At 40.4% G+C, this 23,421-nt stretch overlaps 1 protein-coding gene across 5 annotated transcripts in view; it reads right to left on the bottom strand.

Moving 5' to 3' along the window:
- Window positions 1-23,421, bottom strand: part of ZNF385D (zinc finger protein 385D) — a 379,934-nt gene that overhangs the window by 98,977 nt on the left and 257,536 nt on the right. For 4 of the 5 annotated variants that reach the window (XM_063128331.1, XM_063128341.1, XM_063128350.1 and 1 more), the window contains one exon: window positions 5,207-5,317. The exons of the other annotated variant lie outside the window; for it this stretch is intronic. In XM_063128331.1, coding sequence (XP_062984401.1) covers window positions 5,207-5,317 — 111 coding nt within the window. The remainder of the gene's footprint in view (window positions 1-5,206; window positions 5,318-23,421) is intronic. 5 annotated transcript variants of the gene reach the window in all.

Raw genomic sequence — 23,421 nt, 5'->3', positions numbered from 1 at the left:
CTCTGGCCAGGCTACATCTGTCAGGAGAGGCTGTAGCTGGCTTACCAGCTTAAGAGGGTAAAAGTAGCATTTTGTCACAGAGACATCTTGGTGCTGATAGGTCCAACCAAAGACAAGGTTGGACCTAACAGCACCCCGGACTGTGAATCTGATCCTTCAAGGGAATACAGTCCCATCCAGAATGGGTTGAACAGCATCTCTCTGCCCAAAACAAACACCAGTCCACATACCCCTGTCTTATCTGGCCTATTGGTGACTTTTGGGATGGGTGGGTGAAGGTATAATCCCTGACATCACAAAAGTAGGGTGTACTCTCCCAATGACATCAATTGTCATTTGAGTTTCCACTGTTTCATCTCATTTACTCAAGGCAGCAAGATATTGGGGAGATGAGCCTTTCCTTACACTGGAACGTTTCTGCAGTGTATCTGAGCTTTGCTTTTGGCCCAATGTGGATCTCGATTAGATTAGGGGTTACGGATGAATAAGAAATTAGTTTCTGTTTGTTTTTGATCACTGTTTACACAGTCCACACTTTCCAGACTCAACACGGACGTGGATGCTATCTGCAGCTGAAGGCCATACATCTCCGAGCTTGCAATGTCATTCACTGACCCAAGAAGTTGTGTTTGGCAGCATGTGTGCATTTGAAAAATGCACATGGGAAAAAAGAGTACTTTTGAAAAATGCACAAATATGCTTTAAGCGATGGGAGAAGAATGCATACATTGCAAACATGCGTGGAATTGATATGTACATTTTGAAAAATACACACAGATTTCCATGTGAAAAAAATGAAAAAACCCAAAGCTCACAATCTGATGTGGGCTTGAAACAAGCTTCAAGATGGAACTGGAAGATCTTTGGGAAGGTTGAGTTTTGCTGATTCTCACATCCCTCTGTAGGCTTGGATTTGTTTTCTTGATTCTCATAATCAAAATGAAACAGACAGTTTAAGTATTTTTCTCGACGGGATGCAGAGCAGAGTTTCTGCAGGGCTTTAGATGGCGCGTGTATTTACTTCACCATTTAGCAATAACTGCCAAAATAGGACTGTACTGAATTCAGAGACAAAGTGCAGATCTCACTTTGTAGACAAGACGTTCATGCTTAAAGCTGGTCAACAGAACCCATCTCAACTATTCTCCAACAGCCTGGACGGGATTGCAGTTTAATTACTTACTCTTCTTTCCCCTTGTAACAGAAGAAAGAAATACTGGACATACAACTGCTGTGAAGATTCACAGATAACTCCTATAGAAAGGATAATAAATGGCTTTGGACTGCTGCACCGTCTTTTGTTATTTTTCATGGAAACATTATTTTGAGACTTTGTGATTACAAGAGAGGTTCTCCACTAAAAGGAATTTCTATCAAAAGCCACCTTATCTTGAACAGAAATGAAAAATGGTAAAGTGTGGTTTTACTGAAAACATGTTCATAATGCAACCACACCATAAACTAGTGGGTTTCTCACTACTTGCTGACATACAAATCCTGTCTCTGGCGTTTAAAAAAGGGCTCTACCTGTATTTAGAGAAGCCTGCGTTTCATAAAGAGGATTTTCATATCCATTAACTTTTTACCAGACTCACAGTACAATCCTATACTTGACTGCTTAGAAGTAAATTCCTTTAAGTTCAATAAGACTTGCTCCCAGGTGAATGGATATAGGATTGCAGCCTTAAGGTAAAATCGTTTGTTACAAACTTTCAAATAAATATCTTACAGAAATGACTGATTTGTAAAAAAGAGAAGCAAGACTTGTAATGTAGGGAAATCTAATGTGACTACAGAAATAAATAAAAAAGTTACCCAATCATTTTATTTTCCCCAGACCCTTGTATGCAAACATGCATACTTCCTTCCCATTTTTATTGGCTCCTATATGTGCACATGGTGGGATGGGGATGGGGAATTTCTGGAATTTCATTACTTGCTGAAGTCATTCTTCAACTAACATAAATCCTGAGAGCAACATCTCTTGCTGCGTACCGTCGACACACTGTACCAATGGGAGGAGCTGGCCATACAGGCAAAAGTGTAGAAGGCAGGCACGGTTCACAGCAAATATATCCATTCAGGCTTTAGCTAGACCAACCTTTTGTTTCGGGAGAGAGGAGGGGAGATCTCGTGTTGTGAATAACGCAAGATCTCTCCCTCCCCCCGTTTACACGTAAGGCGCAACGACCTCAGGAAGAGAGGCGTCGCGACAGGCATTTTTAAATTTTCTTAAAGCAATGGGAGCACATGAATGGTCGTGCGCAAAGGTAAGTGGTTTTTTTTAATTTAAAGTAATTTCCCCGCTCCCCCCACCCTACCCCCGAGTAATCGCGTGGAGTGGGGTCAAGCCGCGGAAATGGGCCACACGTTTCATGGTCTCAGGTTCGGCCTGGGACCGCAGAAAAAGTGGGCCCAAAGGGGAGGGTTCTATCCTGGGGCAAGGGAGGGATGATCCCTTCCTGATCCCGGGATCCCCTGTGTGTCATGTGGATGCACAGGGACGATCCTGGGGTCCGGCCCGGGATATAGCCTGGTTTAGCTAAGTCCATAGCCATTTTCCCAAAGTAATGGTAAAGTGGTCCCCTAATTGTTTTGTCTTGCCCTTCCTCACTTGCATATTTTTTATGAGTAATTGCTGCCTGAAAGAACACTTGGTTTTCAAACAATCCCACATCTCATGATCTGCTACCTGTTTATCATTTCACTTTCTTCAGGAATAGAAAAACTATATAGGGTACGTGTGTGTTTTTTACACTCTGATAGGTATCTAAACACCTAACACCATGTGCCTCTGGCTGAGGTCTAGCAAAATGTCCCTCTGGTTCAGGTGTAGCTAGTTTTCAAGAAGTCCAGCTTCTCAAGGTGTGTTGCCTCTTGATCATCTCAGGACCAACAAAACAAATATAGTATACTTGTGCTGGCCTTATTTATTGTGTTTTTATTAGTGCTGGGCTGAATAACCCCACTACTTTTGCAAGGCATCTATGAAACAAAAGATATATGTTTGCTTTTGAGTGGCAGGCAAATTCCACAGGCATTTTCTAGTGTGGGGGTTGGGGTTGGCTTACCTTAGTTTTAATGAAATGACCAAGGCTTTCCCCCTCTTTTACACTTTTTTAAAAAAGCCCTACATTCACTTGTAGTGATAATGCGCCCGTCCCCGCACCCAAGTTTCCAGAATCAGAATGCCACTGGGAACGATACTATGTCATGACATACTGTCATTCCTTAAGGCATTCTTCGGGAAAGAAATATGTCTTCCATGTGAGCAGCAACAAGGCTTTTTTTTTTAAACAAAGTGTAAAAAGTATGTGTGTGGGGGGGACACCCTCAGCCATCTTGTCTTTTAAATGAAGGTAAGCCATCTCACACCCCACACCCCAAAACCCTCAGAAATTTGTATGCCTCTAAATTTAGGAATATTTTCTAAATTAAAGTTTGGATTAATTCGAGCAATTAACCTCTCTCCTCAGTTCTATCATTTATCAAATTAATGTTTCAGTATAGTATGTCTGCTTCATTTTAGGGCTGCCCTTGTATTTTTTTTCATCTTGTTTCAGATGCTTCCTTCCTAGTTCTTTTACAAGGGTGTATTGTGTTGTTGGCCAACATATTCATGGACAAAACAGACAAATCCTGAAATAAAGTTTTTGTTTTCTTGAAAACAGCTTTTAGAAAACTTAGAAAAAACTGTATACTTCAATAATAATAATAATAATAATAATAATAATAATAATAATAAGAAGAAGAAGAAGAAGAAGAAGAAGAAGAAGAAGAAGAAGAAGTTGTTTCATGCTTTAGAATATTTATAGCAGTTCACAGCAAGGTGGTAACAACAACAGCAATTTATTATTTGTTTTGGGAACTGAGATATCTGGAATTTTTTGACTTTTGATGCAGAGAAAAATCCCACTTGTTGTTATCCATTTTTCTACCATTTTTTGCTCTACACACACATTTCATGTACACTACTGCAGACAAAAATGTGCAAAACAATTATTATTGGCATAGGATTGTATCACTTCAGACTACAGGCAGATGATTGTGTTTTAACCTAAAACACTTCTCTTGGCATATTAGTTTTCTATGCAATTTTTGAATTTCAATAGTCCAGGAATTGTTGTACTAAGTGCTCTTCTGTCATTTGAATTGGGTTTGAGAAATACAGATTCACGTAACATGGGCCTAATCTACACCAAGCAGGATATTACACAATGAAAGCGGTATGAAAGCAGTATCTAAAAGGAAGGAGACACACCAAGCAGGATATAGCAGTATGAAAGTGATATATGGTTTGTGTCAATGAGCGCCAACAGTTGTCAGTGCACTACAATATCGCTATAAAGCAGTAGTGTGGCTCCTGCCTCTTATATACTGCTTTCATACCACTTTCACAGCTGAAGACCTTTTTATTTTCTCAGTATTTTAACACTTAATTTTAACTTAAATTTAAATTTTACAGTTCTGACTCTGTATTTTAATCTTATATCAATTTTGCTGCGTGGTTTTATCCTGGTTGTGCTTTTTATACTGTATTTTGTATTTGTGTTTTTAACCTGTTGGTTGTTTCATTATGGTTTTAATTTTTGTTAACCGCCCAGAGAGCTTCGGCTATTGGGCGGTATAAAAATGTAATAAATAAATAAATAAATTCATAGTGCAATATCCTGCTTGGTGTAGATTAGGCCATAGTGATCATAAAACTACAATTACTGAAAATAAAACTGCTAAAAAGTCACCCTTAGGACACGTTGAATTTACTTATTTATTTATTTGTTTGTTTATTTATTTCATTTCTATACTGCCCAATAGCCGAAGCTCTCTGGGCAGTTCACAAATGACTTCTAGTACCCTTACAATGGAAGCTGCAACATTCAAAGTTTGTAAATGAGTGAAAAATTAGTCATTTTAGAGCTTGAAGTGATAATGCATCTATCATTCCATCACACACATGCACACATACACGTGCGTGCATATGTGTGCGTATGTGTGCAAAATGACTGGTAGGATTGAAATTGCAGAAGAGAAACTCCAAAACCGAAAGATGGGTCAATGTATATCAACCAATCACATACATCATTGTTCTTTCACCACAAGGCTAATGTGAAATAATATACAGATTCCATTAGAAAATACCACACACACACAGACAACATTATCTCATGCACACATATTTTTAAGAAGATATAAATTATCTACTTACATCCGAATTAAATCTCAACTGGCAAATGTTGCACGATATGATTTGTTTTCTTCTGTGAGGAAGAGGAACCCCAAACGTATGATTTATTACAGCTTTTTGAATTGGGTCCATCTGCAACAAAAGGAGGAGAAATAAAAGCTTTTCTGTTCTCTTGGAAACAACCCAGTTCTGTTAACAATGTTCAATGGAATCGATACACTGCCAAAGTCTTCTCTCTCTTTCTCTCTCTCTTTTACATTAAGAGGTATTGGGGTTGGGCAGAGAATCTTCATTTTTAAAGCAAAAATCAAAAATTGAGAGAAAGTTAAATTAACAGCTCTGAAGGCTACAATTTTGTCTACAATTCTAAAAAATCTCATCACAGTAAATTGTTGGATCCTCAAAAAAAGAAGAATTGTTAAACATTCTGACATGTTAAAGTGTTCTTTCTTAACTTTAGGAACAGAGTTAGTTAATACTCTGTACCTGAATGTTTTCTCTCTTGCTGTAATGTCAAATAACTCCCTGAAACACTGGCATGTTTTCTGCCTTTGTGGCACACGAATTGGGATCATTCATCCTCCTTGGTTCTTCTTCTTCAGACAGTGCCGCAAGTGCCAAATGGAAAGAGTACAGTGAAAGAAATGTGCAAAGACACAAATTAAGGTAGAAGACTCCAGAGAAAATAGAAAAGTATGAGTAGTGAGAAGAAGAATTGTGTCAAGGGGCATGTCTAGACCTACTGGCAGAGGGGGAGGATCTCATGATTTGGTGATCGCAAGATCCTTCCCCTCAGTCCACATGTGGCGCGCAACGTCCCATGAGGAAGAGGACGTTGTGCCCACCATTTTATTATTATTATTATTATTATTATTATTATTATTATTATTATTATTATTATTATTATTTAAAATGAGCACAGGAGCGCTCCACCGAAAAGGTAGTGTTTTTTTTAAAAAAAATCCCGCTCCCCCTCCCACCCCCAATGGGCACAGAGCTCCTGAAGAGCATCATGCCCCATGCCCAGTTCCTGGTTCCTTGTGTTTACTCACGAGGAGCTGGGACAAACCAGGATGGCCGCCCACACGTCCTGCGGTCTCGGGATCATCCCAGGACCACAGGCAAGACCAGGACAAAAGTGTAGGATAATATCCTGGGCCAAGGGAGAGATCATCCCTCCCTGCTCCCGGGATCCCCTGTGCGTCATGTGGACGCACAGGGACGATCCCAGGATGATCCCCAGGATATCACCCCATCTAGATATGCCCAAGATCTCCATGTGCTGTTGCTTTTAGATCTTGCTTGCTTTATGATATTTCCAAATAATTAATTTATTTCAAGGTTTAATATTTACTGTTGAAAAAAATGATGTTTATATATGAAAAGGTTCAAATAAAGATGTTCATTATTTGAATGAATCACATAGTTAGGAAGGGAGGGAGGCAAGGAAGCATGCACACATGTGCATGTGCACACATACACATACACATACGTGCATGCACGCACTGCTATGCAGCCTGACTTTTCTTTACCCTTCTAGTTTTGGGACTCCATTGCCTAGGGCAAGTTTGAAGATACCAGGACTTTACAGTTTAAATTTCATGGATATATATTATATGTTTATAATTAAGGGCTTCCACAGTAGGCCCTATAGCACTATGGGCCTATTCAAACAACATGCCAAGCCATACTGGTTAAGCATTTTAAGCTAACCATGATGGCTTAGCATATCATGAGAATGGCATTTTTCCTAACGATGTTGGCTACATAACCACGGTTTAACCATGCTCACTAACCAAATGCTGCAAAAGGGTTAGTGGCCCTAACCATGGCTTAGCGCGTTGTCTGAACAGGCCCAATGAAACCATTGACCTTCTGTAATCAGATGAAGGTGTTGTTATAAATGTGACTCCACCTATAAGGGCATTTTCCCCATTAACTTTCTGCAATCTTCGTATACCCTACAAGTACACACCTTGGCATCACAGAACTGGCGAGCTTATCCAATAAATGAAAGGTAGCCAGTTACTTTCCTGAAATCTACACATTAATCCAAACACCTTGAAACAAAGCCTACTTTTATAAACTCTAAAAATTGAATCAACTCATCTAGTGCTGCACTCTGTTCACACAGAACTGTATTCACACAGTGGGAAGGCCACGAGTGCAATAGTTTCAACTAGTATACAGAGGCATACTGGAGTTAGTAAATAGCCACCATGACTAGCAACCATAAGGATAATCCACTGAGTTTACCTAAATCCTCTCAAGCAGACACACACACACACAGCCTACGTTGAGGAAGAAAAGTGTTTCTTTAAATAGATGTGGGTTTTAACTTGCTAAAAAACCGTGTTTCTTAAATGTGAACCTCATGATTTGTGCATGTACTTCTATATGCAAAGAGGTTTGGATGGAAGCCAAGGTGATTAAGAAAGGCTGGTTCAGATGCAGAAATCTCTACTCTGCCAATTGCTCTTTGATACAGCAAGTCAGAATTACTTTTCCAAATATAACTCCATAAATCCCAGTTTCTAATGAAGTCAGGGCAGACAAGCGAGAGTGAGAGTGCTGGAATTATATTTGGCTGTAGCATTTTTTCCTAGAGTTTTCTTTCGGGAATGGCTGCCAATCCATAAAGTTCTAAATAAATATTAGATAAGCTGCCCAAATGTTTCTTGCAGGAAAGGAAAGCTAGCATGGGGTTAACACACACACACAACACACACACACACACACTTCTGTGGAGCCTGAAAAACTGAACACACACAGAAGAAAATGGAAGGCCTGCTTATATCATAGGAACGGAGTAAAAGAAATGGACTATCGGGGCAGAGAAAACAGGACACAGTTGGAAAACTGTTAGATGCTTGATCATTTATCAGTATTTTAGAGATAATCTGTATATATTCCACTTTGCATCCTGGTGCTTCAGGAAGTAGGGGTGCGGGAGGTCATTTCACCTTGGACTTTCCTTAAATAGTATTTTACCAAGCAAATTTAAATTCAATCTTTCCTGGCTATGACAAAAAGTAAACATTCCATTAGGTTCACAAAATATATCATTAGATATCTCTACAATTCCTGAATCCTGTTCTTCAAGTAAAAAAAAATAAAACAAAAACCACAACCGTGTTCATCCAACATGATTTATATAAATAATGTTTGTGTATAGGACAAGATCAGACAAATTGGCCCTGCATCCAACCTTTGTTGGGGTCTCTGATGACAAGCTCAGTGGCCAAAATTCAATTTCTCGCAGTCTGCGCATTCATAGCCAGAAATGCATCATATGAACATGTCTCACAATGAACCTATTTTAATATTAATAAATATTCAACTATGGAATAAAGTCACAGGACATGAGACCTTCTACATTACTTGTAATTAAAAATGGCTGTATTCTGTGCAATCTGTGGGTAACGTCAGCAGAAACCTTATATTTTGGATTATTCTGAGGTACTGTGACAGGTAAATTTGGGCTGGTGCTCAGTTCCAGTACCGGAGGTGGTCAGGGCCTGTCGACCGATCAGAGGATATAGAAATCCACATAAAGTTACCCAGAATATCTCTATACCTGCGAAATATAGCTATTTTTCTCAGTATTTTATTCAGCCAGATAAAAAAATAAACATTTGGAATAAACAAGGGAATGAGCTGAGGGAACTTACTCATCAAAATATCTAAATAATGGAGAGAGAGAAACTCATTGAATTTTCCTTTAAGTACAATTGAAAGCCAATGATGCTAAGTACTTAAAATGCATGTTCTAGATGTGCAATCATGCATGGTTCATCCTTTTACAGCTAATTTATTCAGTGTTGCCTCAATAATTAAGGTGAATAAAGTCAGCAATTTGAAATTCAACATCACAACTTCAAGCATGTGTGTGTGCATGTGTGTGTGAAGTGTTGCTTCTGGTCTTATCAATGAATGCCTCATCTACACCAAGCAGGATATTCCACTATGAAAGCGGTATATAAAAGGCAGGAGCCATGCTACTGCTTTATAGCAGCATTGAAGTGCACTGTAGATGGGGCCCCACTGACATATACCATATACCACTTTCATTCTCCCTTATGAGCTTGCCCGTGCTTTAAGATCTTCTGGAGAAGCCTTTCTTTCGGTCCCACGATCTTCACAGGCGCGCTTGGTGGGAACATGGGTGAGGGCCTTCTTGGTGACTGCTCCAGTGCTTTGGAACTCTCTTCCCGGGGAAGCTAGACTGGCTCCCTCCTTGATGGGCTTTCGGAAGCAGGCTAAAACTTGTTTGTTTCAGCAGGCCTTTGGAGAGTAATTTGGTCCTCCATCTATGTTAATGACTTATAAATTTTAAAAAAAAAAAATTTTACATTTCTTTTCCTATGTTTTAAAATGTATGTTTTAAACTTTGTAAGACTTCCTTGAGGCCCAGTATTGGGCAAAAGGTGAAATAATAATAATAATAATAATAATAATAATAATAATAATAATAATAATAATAATTCCTGCTTGGTGTGGCTCCTGCCTTTTATATACCACTTTCATACCGCTTGCATAGTGCAATTTTCTGCTTGATGTAGATGAGGCCGAAGTCTGGTACTATTTCATACTGCTGTGATACACTCCTTTTTCACACATCTGAAACCCTCAGTCTCCGAATTAACTCAGTTGCTTTCTGAGCCAAGCTAAAGCTTTGGAAAATAACCCCCACTTCTTGTCATGCTTTCCTTTAAGCCCTTACCTTATTAGGCAGTGGTAGCACATGGGGAGAAGGGAAGGGAGGTCTGTCCTTCTCCCTCCTGGCATCCTAGTGTATTACTATACATTGCAGGTCCTGGTGATCTGCAGGAGTTGTCCTAAGAGCTATTGCAAGTAAGGTGCACATTTTTAGCCCTCATAGTTCGTCTCTGAACCTGACCTCAAAGAACTTCACAGGCATCTCAAGTCTGTTTTAAAAGCATGAAAAACCCAGAAGACTGAAATTTTTGAAAATGTTGACATTGTTATAAGCAGAACAGGGGGTTTACTTATTGCCACTGCTTTGTTTCATTTTTTAAAATGTAAAATGTAAATGTATACAAAAAGCTATGAATGAAATTACAATAAAGAGAAAGTAGATAATTTGATGGATAATGGCATTTTCCTAGCAAGTTTATAAATATATGAATACATATGTGGTGATGCACACACACACACACACACAGACCCGCAGTGACACAACAGTAAGTAGAAAGAGGTCAACCAACCAACACATTTTAGAAATGTTGCAGGAAGCAACATGTCTTCACAAAATACGTCTTCATCGACAGGATCAACTACGTCTTCAAATAAGAACTGCTCTTTTTGTATATCTCCACAGCCAGGTTTCAGTCCTGTTGACATTGCATTAATTGTCTAATCCAATCTTATCATCACAGGACTTGAAAGTTCAGCACTGAAGTTGAACCAATCAACTTATCCACGTCTGTTGGCATCAAGGTCTCATAAGTTAATATTTCTGACCTACATATCTCTGTGGGTGAGAATCAAACCTGAGATTATAGTACATATCTCAGGCTGCAATCCTATGCACACTTACCTGGGAATAAGTCCCACTGAACTTAGTGGGGCTTACATCTGAGGAGACATGCATAGGATCACACTGCACATCTATCTTGCTTCAGTTTTGGAAATGACATTAAGAAGAAAACCAGTTTCATGGGTAAACTATGAAAGCCAGAATACTAACATCCCTTATCATTTGATTCATGTCAAAATAAATCTGAAAACTCATGTTTTAGAATTAGATATAAAAGTGATATAATGTAGATGGAATAACTACCCATAGGAAAATATCAACCAGTGTGATTGTAATTGTGCAGATTTATTTCCCAGCAAAGCAGACCATTCTTATAATTAATTGCCTTACACAGGTCTGCTTTTCTGGCTGTTTACTTCAAATGGACACTTACTTTAGATACCAGTTAAAATTATGATGGGTCATCCAGCTATAACAAGAACACATCAGCTTTTCTCAGAAACTGGTTCCCAAACAACAGGAAAAGGCTAATTTTCCCAAATAGGCAAAATTAGAGATTGAAATAACAGTTAAAATGCCCAGAGTATTTCCAAGCATGATTGTGAATATCTGAACAAAAAGCTAAGAATGGTAATGAGCATTACATATTTCCAGTAGCGTCTTTCACATGTGAAAGATCTTTGGAGAGCAAGACCAAATGTAGTAATTGGTTTTTAATGACAGTACTGCCTTTAATCATTTGTGGCAATGCAGCATCTTTACCAGACAGAGCTTGCTATGTGGACTTCATTAATTTCTACATAGCTGGGCCCTACGAGGAACATTCTTAAGGATGAGTGAAAATCTTAGGAGACCACTAAATAGTATTATGTACACAACCATTTCAAATATGTTATTGTCTAAATATGTACTAGAAACTTGATTGTAGGTGGTTCTACCAGCACCCACTCCTTTCTTAGTTTAAAACACTCATTCAATACTATAAAGCTATCCCAAGAAAATGATAATAATGTAGAGTTGAACAATGATGTCTATCATTGGGCCAGATGGTCTATACTTTGTCTGATCACTGCCCAACATGTGGTGGAGAGTGGAAAGAAGAGCACACCTTACCGCTGGCATCCCTGCATCATTTCTGATGCCACCTTCTGTTCTAATGGGGTGAGTGAAGTCTATCTGTATATAACTCAATGCAGATTGGCTCAGATTATGTAGCAGAGTCCCAGATTTTATATGGAAAATTGACCGTGTGGAATGGGCCACATGAAATAGGTCCCATTCAAATATTATACCCCATGTGAAACAGTGAGACAGTGGTGTTGGAGGTGGGACAGGCATCAGGAACGAAAGGAGATGAATGCAGTATGTAAGAGGCAGGAGCCACACTACTGGTTTATAGCGGTATTGAAGTGCACTGACAACTGTTGGGGCCCATTGACACATACCATTTACCACTTTCATAGTGCTATATGCTGCTTGGTGTGGCTCCTGCCTTTTATATACTGCTTTCATTCCTCTTTCATAATGCAGTATCCTACTTGGCGTAGATTAGGCCAAAAGTCTGCTCTTATATTTTCCCCTGCTCTCCATCACACATAGAGGAACATTTTATCCAATGTCACTGCTAGATCCTGGTAATTGCAATCTACTTCAGGTAGTATAAGCCTGTTTAGCATACATATGCTTAAAAATGTAAACCTGCCTGCATCAAAGTATGAGATATTGCTGAGCAAAATGTATACACCTTTGAAGGAAATGATGAAGAGCAATGTCTCTTGAAAGCCTAGATAGTGAGTCACTTTCCAGCAGTTGTTCTAGAAGCTGTGTTTGCAGATAGTTAAAAGCCAAGAATGACCAGAGCTACATGAGGGCTCTACTTCTATTGGAGGATCAGAACAAAAGCTTTTCAGTTTCAAAGCAGAATTGAAACAGAGATAGCATAGTGGACTAAAGTAACAGAAATCTGAACTAACCTATTGACCAGAGCCAGCCAATATACAGAGCCAGGAAAAGTGCCTTGGCAATAACAACAACAACAACAACAACAACCCAAAAACCTATTAGCTACAGAGATAGTTGATAAAGGTACTTGGGCCTCAGCTAGACCTACTGGGTCTAGCGCGCTGGAGGGTTGAAGATCTCACAATATTTTTATTGCGAGACCTTCCCCTGTTTACACGCGACGTGCGACAACCTCGGAGGGAGAGGACGTCATGCCCGCCATTTTTTTTTTGCTAAAGAGGAAAAGCGCACAAACGCTCATGCGCAAAAGTTACATTTTTTTATTTAAAATAATTTTCCCGCTTTCCCCACCCCACCCCACCCCACCCCCGATGGCCACAGAGCTCCTGAGGAGCTCTGCGCCCTGCGCGCGGGTCCTAGCTCCTTGTGAGTAACTGTGAGGAGCCAGGACAAACCACGACACCCTCACACACATTCCATGGTCTCGGGATCAGCCAGAGACCACAGAAAAAATGGGCTCAAAGGCTAGGGCGAGATCCCAGGGCAGGGGAGGGATCATCCCTCTCTGCTCCCGGGATCCCCTGTGTGTCATGTGGATGCACAGTGATGATCCCGGGTCTTGCCCCATCTAGCTATGGCCTTGGCCACACCCATACTGAAAAGAAAGCACAAGGTTTATAGTCTTGGATAGGGATCAAAATGGTAAGATGCTATCAACCACCCAGAGAGCTCTGGCAGTTGGGAAGTATAGAAATGAAATAAATATATAAAAGTTATCCCTCGCTACACTCCACCATACTGCAGTGGCAACATAGCAGCCATAACTTTTCAATTAGCCCTAATAATCCATAGAGTTAATCTCACGGTCATGGCAATTTGCCAGAGAGGGAAGATACAGAGTCACAGTAGACCAATCAGTAACCTTGATATGTCCAAAGAATCAGGAATGTACTGTATCAGCATCAATTTGAGGCAGTTATACTATATACATTGCCTTTTCTACAATGGGCTGCATTGGTTGTAATCAATACTCCTCTAGCCAACTCCAATTAGCTATTAGTACAACGTTTCCCCAGATCCACACACCTAGCTACCAGGTACTCCATCCTAGAACCCCAATTCTACTGCAGAAACATTCTTCCTCTAATTACTCTCTCCTGCCTAAGGCACAGTCTCTTATGCTTTGGCACACATCTGGGAGTGACATTTGTGCATCAGTGACAGCAGTGGAAAAAGAGTGGACACAGAGGGGATCCTATATACTTACATACATCATACATTTATGTTTCATATCCTTTGGTTCTCTGGCCTGAGCAATTCTTAGTACCAGCTGAATTTCTGTCCTTCCTTTCTTCTTCCTCAGCCCTGCCACTAAAGAAGGGGTGGCGAACTTCTTTCAGCCTCAGAGCCAAATTCAATTTTGGAGAAGCTCTGGGAGCTGCACTCCAGTGTTGGAAGGGGCCAAATGCAAAGGGGGGGGCAGAGGCAAAGAGTTGGGGCCAAAAATACAAAACAACAACACACCAGCATATTCCAGCTTAAAGCTCTTAGCACCAGTAACTATTTTTTTTTTTTAAATGGGGAAAAAACTGCATCAAAGCTGTGAAATGAGTGTGGCCACTGGATTGGGACTCCAGGAAGGCCAAATATGGCATCTGGGCCTAAGATCTCACCCCTTTCCTAAAGCAATGGTACCCATTATTTAAATGTAATGCATTATATAATTGTATCATATTTTACTATCAGTTGGAAAAGAAATCTGCTTTTCCATGCCTTGGTTGTGATGTTTTCATGGTTGAAGGTGAACTATACTTTTGTTGCCTGAAGCCAAGGCCAGCAACAATGCAAACAAGCAAAATCTATCGTGAAACCCTGGGGATGAGTTTGCAGCGTTTCTAATGCTGTTAAGAGCATACAGTTTCCTGGAGAGACAAACTCATCTGAAGCATAAGAAGGTTCAATACAGCAATAAAACCATCCAAGATTTATTCAACACAAAAAGTTCTATTAAACCAGTCCCCAGCCATGACCCTTTTTAAATAAAATAAAATAAAATAAAAATACAACGTTAATAGGGCCAGAAAAAAGAGCTTTGTGTGTGTGTGTGGGGGGGGGCTATCTGTTTTTTTGTATTCCAAAATATATTATTAGAATTGAAGATTCTTGAAATTTCATGCAAGCTCTGTTGGCATACACTATGCCGTCAGCCTGCTCTTTCGGTAAGTATGACTCTGTTTACAAATGCTAGGATGTGAGGTCAATAAGAGAACTCAGCTACTACAGCCACTTAACTAACCATGTGTTTCTACCTTATTGCTGTGCATGTAATAAAGTGGTAATGTATTAGGTTTCACTTTTGAAAAAAACCAGCTGCCTTCTACCATGTGGGAATACTGCATATGTGCAACATGCATGGTTCATGAGAGCAAATGATGATTCCATAAGTGTTCTCTATATTGCAGGATGGAACTGGCATGATACACCATCATTATATGGATCTTCCCATTCTGTTCCTACTAAGCATGAGCACATGGGATCTGAATGCAGCATCTAGAGAACACTTACATAACCAAAGAGCTCTTTGATTGGGAAAACAGTGCACAATAGCCACTAAGGCCGTTGCTAGATGAGGACTTAGCCTGGTGAGATGCCCAGGCTCCCTGCTGTGCGTGCAGATGATGCACTGGGGATCCCAGGGTCAGGCCGGGCTAAATCATCCCTTGACCTGGGATAACCGGATCCGCTTGTGGCCCAGCTTTTCCGCAGCCCCGGGCTGAGCCTGGGGCTGCGGAAGGTCTAGCTACGTCCGTGGCTTTTCCAGGCTGCTCACTTACTTGTGAGTAGCCGGGAGAAGCCACACACTGCATACAGCACTCCATAGGAGCACACGGGGGGGGGGAGGGAGATGGGGGCTGGGGGGGAAAGAGTGGACCGGGCAGGAGAGATGGGGGGAAAGAGCGGAGCCAGGGTGGGAGATCACGGATGGGGGGGTGCGGAGGGGGCATCGGACATGGCAGGTGGGTGATCGGGCAGGCATGGCGAATGGTCAGGGGGGGCATCAGACATGGCGGACAGGGCGTGGAAGAAGAACGGGGCCAGGGCAAGGAGATCGGGGACAGGCGAGTGAGCGGGGGGCGGACCTGGTGAGCGGGGGGAGGACGGACGGGCGAGCAGGCAGGGGGGCATCAGACATTGTGGGGGGGAAATCAGGGGTAGGGGGAGTGGGGAACCATTTATTTTTTAAAAAAAAGACTTACTTTTCCGTTGGTGCGCTCCTGCACACATGGCGCCTTTAAGATAAAAAAAAATGGCCGACGCAACGGGGCTTTCCCTTACCCCATCACATGTTTCGTCTAGCTAGGGGCGACAGCCCGCACTAGCTGCAGCGCGGCCTCGCCCCGACTCCCCACCGGATTATCAGGTAGGTCTAGCAAGGCCCTAAGAGAGCTGCAAATACTTAGGACTACCATTAGTGATAATTTCACTGCAGCTGAGTTTCCAGCATCCATTTTATTGTGACTATGGTTAGGAAAAATAAGCCAGGATCAAACAGTGGTTTCATATCTTGCTTGTTTTTGGGCCACAGCTTAAATAAGCCACAGTTCTGCACATTTGGACACACATGGTGGATTTTTTTTTTTAAAAAAAAATCCTTGTGGGTGCATAAGAAATGAAGAGGAGGGATAGTACATGTACCCTGAGGCTCAGCTCATTCCTATAGTGGGAAATGATGGTTTCCTGTTACATCTGAATCAAGCCAATGATTTCAAACACTCCTGAATTTTGGATTGTTTCACTTAGCACAATCTTGCCTCTGATGTGCAGAATGGGATTTGCCATGCTGATTCATTTTATTTAATGCCCAGTGAAACAATGTTTGAGCAAAAGCCAAACACTCCTTTGGCAGTACAAGTTCTTAATTTATTTCACTGACAGGTAGTTGAAAAATGATTTTACTGATACAACACAGCTCAAGTTTCCTGATCATTATTAACAGATAAAAGTGAGATTAACTCAATCACTACACTTTCAGGCTATTTACAAGCTTAAAACACAGACCTTATGGGAATTCCTCTGAAACTTCTGTATGGATTTGTTCTCATGCTTGATGAAATATGATGACTTGCTTATCAGGGCCAGGATCCAGAGAATGATGGATCACATTTTGAGCCTGAAGAGACCTGTGTGGGGAACCTGCAGCCTGATCCCATGCCGGGCCCACTCTGAGTTCTCTGGATGCTATCTGCTTGGAAAAGGAGTGAGGAGTCTGGTGTGCCTGCAAACCCTTGTCCACTCAGGCTTCAGGGAACCATGGCAACTAATGAGGATGGCATGCCCAGGAAAGTAGGAGGTGGGGACAGCGTGCTTGGCCTCATCTCAATATAGGGTGACCAACTGTCAGGATTTCCCTGGATTTGTCCTGGTTTTTGTTCTTTCCATGGTGTCAGGGGGGATTTTCTATAATTTTCAATAATGTCCTGGAATGACACACCTTCCTCTTTAAGGCTGCCATTAGCATGGCAGGGGGGAATGACATGCTTTCTTGAGGCACGTCATTCCCCCACCCCGAGCTCCAATTGAGGTCTTAAAGGGGAAAGTGGGTCATTCGTGGACATTATAGAAAAGGCCCCAATTGGAGTGGATGGTGGTGGTGCAGAATGAAATCCTTTCCCCTCCTCCACTCCAATCGGGTTCTTTAAGGTGGTAGGGGAATAATGTACTTTCTGCAGGACTCAGAAAGCTGCTTCCCCCCGCACCCCAGACACGAGGTGTCCTCTTTTTTGGTTTCCCAAATATGGTCACCCTATCTCAATAGAAACCTTAAGCCCTCAAGTATTTAGTTGCCTGAACCAGGCCAGGGAGAAGGGATAGCAGAAATGCTTGTTCTATTCAAGCTTTTAGCAGATAAAGCGGTATAAATTAAATAAATTAAAACAAATAGTTTGTGGCTCTGCCCACAAATGGCTCTGTCCCTAGTTAGCTTTTCCCATGGGTCAACCACCCTTCATAGAAAAAGGTTCCCAATTCTGGCTTTACAGAGTCAAACAGAAGCTTCACCAGACTGTATGGCAAACAGCTTTTGAAAACGAAGAGACTTTCAGACCAACAGGTTGAAAAAAGGAAAACATTCCCTTGTGCTAATATCTACTCCTTCTGTAAGCCGGAGCAGGTCTTTGGATCATTCCTGGCCTAGGTGTCCAACTGAGGCATGTCAAATGATCACCAATATGCACATGCCTCAAAGACAGAATATCCTAAGTTAAATCCCTCTCATCCTACTGACCAGAAAGTTTAAATTATGGAACAGGTGATGTCCTAAGAAATGTACAACAAGCTATCGCATTAATGCTCCTTGAACAGCATGAACACACTATTAATGGTGGTCAATTACTATGCAAATACCCTTTAATTGCACGTTAAAAGCTAGGCATTGTATTCTGCCATTCGAAGAAGAAAAAACAGAAAGGAAAATGACTGGTGCATGATGCAGGTTAATTATTAAGAAAGGGAGACTATCAGCCTTCTCTTCTCATTTACTGTACTCACAATGATGCAAACAGAAAAGAGTAAATCTACATCTTTAAACCAGCATGCTGAAAGGCTTGGATTTTTATAATTATGCTTTTGCTGTCTAAGATTAATCAGGCAAGTTAATGATGCAAAAAATTACATTTATAATCCAGCCTGAATACAGCTGTACAGCAAGCTAAGATCTAAGTGCTATTAAGGTAAATGGAATTAATGGGCTGTCCCTGGCAATCTTTATATCTATCACTTACTAATTAAAATTATTCTGTAAAGAATAATTTGTGGTGAGAAAAATATAGAAACACAACTAGGCTAAACTTGCCTTGGACAATGCTGTTAACAGATTGTCCTACAGGCAGTACTAGATGATGCAATGGGTTTACTTTGCCACATTACAAGAAACTGCTGACTAGCACTGAAATCAGCAAAAATCTTTTATGAAATTTATTATGGCAGCAACTTGTTATCTCCACCAAGGATGAACTTTTGTGGGAAATGTCAACTTCAGCTAATAACTGAAGGACCAAGTAGATGTTATGAAAGGTGATAATTTAATTAACAAAGAAAAATAAACGCTGTGTGTTGCCTTTGTAGACAATTTAACGCATTTATAATTTTAGTACTTCCCATCAAGCCTAATCCGATACATTTGTTTGTTTAATTCTCTTTTGGTTTTCATCTCAAGTTGACCATACTATATTTTAATGGCATTTTTAATTGTGAAACTATTCAGCATTACATACATTCCAATGATTACAGCAGAGATCATGATTTAAATTCACATACCAGTTTTAAACCAAAGTACTTCAATCCAATCCAATATAATAATATTATGTTGGATCAAGATTTAATCAGTCTTAGAGTACATCCATTTAAATCAATGAGACCTAGGCCCTTTCTACGCCTAAGGATTATCCCAGGAAAATGGAGGGATCATCCCTGCCTGCTCCCGGGGTCCCCTGTTTGGCATTTGGATGCATAGGAATGATCCCTGGATGATCCCGGGATATAAGGCTGGTGTAGACATGCCCTTAGAGAAGTCATAAGTAACCCAAACTCTATTGATTTCAATGGGTCTATTCTATCTGCATTCACTTTGCTAAGGGTAAATAGGGGCTTATTTGGATCTTATCTCCCTTCACACCCTAGGATTCAAGGAGAGCCCTAGGTTGTGTGGGCTTGTGCGATCTCTCTATATCAATTCTTGGCGTTAGTTACCGTGTGGAGATGTGAATATCTTAATCAGGAGATTCTGCAATTATCTGAATATAGAATTTGGGAAATTTAAAAAGATGGTTCAATATCTTCCAAGTTTGAGCGGAGATCCTACGGATAAACCAGTGCAGTCATGGAACATAAAGGAGCATCAGAAAAATGAGTACACAAACCAAGGGTTCTTGGTCTATTCCCACCAGACTAAGGCGAAAATACATCTGAAACAGGGCCTTAGCCATTTAAAATCTAAATAAAGTACTTTATCTGGCTTATGGATTGGATTATTCATGGTGGAATGACATGCTGGTCTTTTGGATATAACTCAAAATTAGTAGTAGTAAATTGGACTCAAATTATGTCAATTCTTCATCTGAATAATACCTTTTAGTTTCAATGGTAATTACTCTACATTGCAAAGAGCAGATACAGTCTCAAATGCAGACTCCACAAATGTGTGAAGAGATGCCAGTAAATAATTTCAAATATGTACTATATATACATATATATGAATGATACATCTAATGCAGCAGTAAGGGATACCTATCTGCTTATTCTCTGTCATCCCGACACATACACAACAGTCATCCAGAAATCAAATTTTGAGTCCTATCATCACTAACAATTTTATAGGATCTGTATTTACATTTGCCTTTGAATGCTACAGTATAACGTCATCTCTGGCTTGTCTCAAAGATGGCTGTACTGAGAATATACCAGCCAGAATGTTCATTGATTTATGAGAAACAGGCATTTAATCCAAAACTGGGATAGGTTAAAAAAGAAAAAAAGAAAGTAAAAAAATACACTATAATTATATAAGTACAAAGTAAGCCAAATACTTCTATACATATTTTTTAAATATTCGTTTTTCTACAGGAGAGCATCCAGGAAGACTCAGAACAGAACAATCCCATCAGAACAAACACAGGATTCAACTTCATCCTCAGATCCATCCATTGGCATACAGAGAGAATATAATTTAAACTAGTCTTTCCCAACCTGGCACCCTCTAGACATGTTGGACTGCAAACTCCCATCATTGTCAGCCAACATGGCCAATAGCCATGTTGGCTTCCAATAGTGAGAACTGCAGTGCAACACAGATTGGGCAAGACTGATTAAGGACACAATCCTATATCCAATTAGACAAAAAGAAGTCTTAGAACTCCCATCATGCCCCAGATTTTTTATGTCTCTCTACAGATATGAAGGCAGCACAAATATGGAGGAAGAGCACAAAGAAGGCTTTCCCCAAACATCACCCCTTTGGCCCTGCTAGTACTCCTTCCCACTTGAACAGAGAGCTGTGTAAACATATTGTTTCACACAGGGGAGTAGTGTATTCTCTCCACATTTATTTTTATTAGGTACATAGAAAATGGTTGGACAGAGAATAGAAACACTCTAGAGTAATTAAAATTTGAGACAAATTATTCAATTCTGTTAAAAATGAAACTAATTATTTAAATTGTTAAGTACACTGTCTTACATTTTAGTGACACACTGACTTTCTATTTACATTTCAGATGCTGGTTGAGCAGCAGTTCTGTTTCAAGTTTATTTAATTAAAAATGTAAAATAAAAAAGTTTAGAATACTAATGCAGTTTCTTAACTTTGTCTTTAAGATGCCAGTGATGAAAGAAAATAGAACTCAATGTGAATAGCTATTTTGGGTCTATGCTGTAGATAATTAACTGATAAGGTGTTTTTTTTTTGGTTTTTAGTTGAACATAATTTGTTATTCAGGAAAAAAATCTATGATCTTACCCCAAAAAGGGGGGGGGGAGGAAAAAGATGACAAATATTTAGTTTTGGTAAGCATCAGGGACCAAAACTATTCAATCCCCACAAATGTACTCAAGATTACCTCTGAAAATTATGGGATTCAGACTTTATTAACAGAACCACATGTTTGACAGAAATAGAAGAACACGATCTACAGTTGCTCATAAGGAGTCAGTTCAAACAACGCAAAGTTTGCTAACCTTCTACCAAATGTGTATCCAGTGACTCATGTTGTGCTGAGCCCATGTGGCAGAAATATGTTGTCCCTGTTCCTGCAAGCCCAGAGCTGTATGTAGGATAGGAATGAGAGACTTTGTTTCCCTTGCCCTGGTATCCCTGTTATGGGTGGTCCACCTACTGTGGATGTCAAGTGCCTTGAAGGCAACATTATCTTCAGGTGCAGCACAACACTTGTATGCACAGGAATTAATGGATGCCATTTACCTGCTCATAAGCGTATAGGCAAGCAAAGGGTAAACTGTGAGCACTATTACATTGGAGCCCAAACCAGACCTTAGACTTTACTATATCATCCATTAAGGACCCACCCACCCACTCAAAAAAGCCACCACAAGGAAAGGGAAAATAGGAGTCAGGACCAAAGTACATAGGGAAGGGGATTTAACTATTTTCTCCCATTTCATGTTCCAGTAGAGGCTGGTGGCTCTGATTTCAGTGGGGCTGTGAATCCATTCTGGGCTTCAGTCAGAACCAGCTAGAAATCTAAAAGCATTGTCCAAGGTGCTAAAACGTAGCTTTAGCTACGTGCCCAGGGCCTGGCTCCTCGTGGTTACTCATGAGGAGCTGGGATGAAAATGGGATGCCCGGTCACACGTCTAGGGATCATCCTAAAAGGGTAGGGTGATATCCTGGAGAAAGGGAGGGATCATCCCTCCCCTTGTGGATGCACAGGGATGATCCTGGGGTGATCCACAGGATATAACCCCACCTAACCATGCCCATTGGAGAAGATGTAATGAACCTGATAATGATTTTCAACATATAAAGTTGAAAGAGTGGATACAGCAAGATATAAACTGTGCTGTAAACAGAATACATATGTAATATGACTGGATGGGTTTATGCTGCATCAACTAGTTTGATGGAATTGGAATTCCCTGCTTCCTCTTTCCTACAGTAGCCCTTACAAGCCCCATGAAAATGCTACTCAGAGACTCAGGAGACCCTGCTGTATGGGGTCAGATATGGTGTGGGGGGAATCCCAAAAACAGGGTGGATGGACATTCTGTAAACGGAATGCTTCTTCTTGCAGAAGGTCTCTTCCTCCAGCAGAAGGCAGTTTCTGGATGGGACCCTATATTTCTTGCCATTAGATTTCCTTCGGTTTATTAGAAAAAATTAAGGCTATATTAAGAAAAGGAAATTTAGAAGCAATTCACTTAAAAGAAACAAAAATAATAACTGTTAGTCTAAAAACTGTGCATAAATTATTTGCAAAATATTAGAAGAAGCATTCACTTAATGAATGGTGGAGAAAAATGAAGGTGTTTGTTTCCAGTGGTGCCCTTTCACTAGTGGAACAAACACCACTGGTGGAACAAATTCCTTCTCCCTGAAGCAGGTCCTTGTTCACCCCCTAAATATGTGCTGGAGTGTGGGGGAAACCTCTGCATTAGATTTGGGGCCTTTTAGGTGCTCCAAGGAGGAAGAGAAACATCAGCTGTGCAAATGGAAGTATGTTCACATACACTGCATTTAGGCCATTTTTTTTACTGTTTAAAAAATAAAAATGAATATCCCACCTTGCCCAAAAGTAGTTCAAGGTGGCTAAGAACATAAATTAATAATAAAAAATAACTTTCAATTACAAGACCAGAGCACATAAATCAGCAAGATAAATCATGATCTACGGCAGCAAAAGGCCAAACATCACCAACATCAAGCTGCATCTTATAAAAATAGCACAAAACAATATAAATAAAATTACCAACAGATTACAGCTCAAGGATAATTCTGAAAAGAATTCAACAACATGTCATAATGGAGGGGGAAAGCTAAACTATCTTCAGGAGGCCATTCAGAGCCTGGTTGCAACAACTGAGGGCTCATCTACACCAAGCAGGATATTCCGCTATGAAAACCGTATGAAAGCGGTATATAAAAGGCTGGAGCCAGACTACTGCTTTATAGCAGTATTGGAGTGCACTGCAGGATCTATACTACTGCTTTATGTTGGTACTGAAGTGCACTGACAACTGTTGGGGCCCATGACACATCTACACT

The sequence above is a fragment of the Elgaria multicarinata genome, chromosome 1, assembly GCF_023053635.1.
Source record: "Elgaria multicarinata webbii isolate HBS135686 ecotype San Diego chromosome 1, rElgMul1.1.pri, whole genome shotgun sequence".
NCBI lineage: Eukaryota > Metazoa > Chordata > Lepidosauria > Squamata > Anguidae > Elgaria > Elgaria multicarinata.
This window is presented reverse-complemented; position numbering and strand designations above follow the sequence as displayed.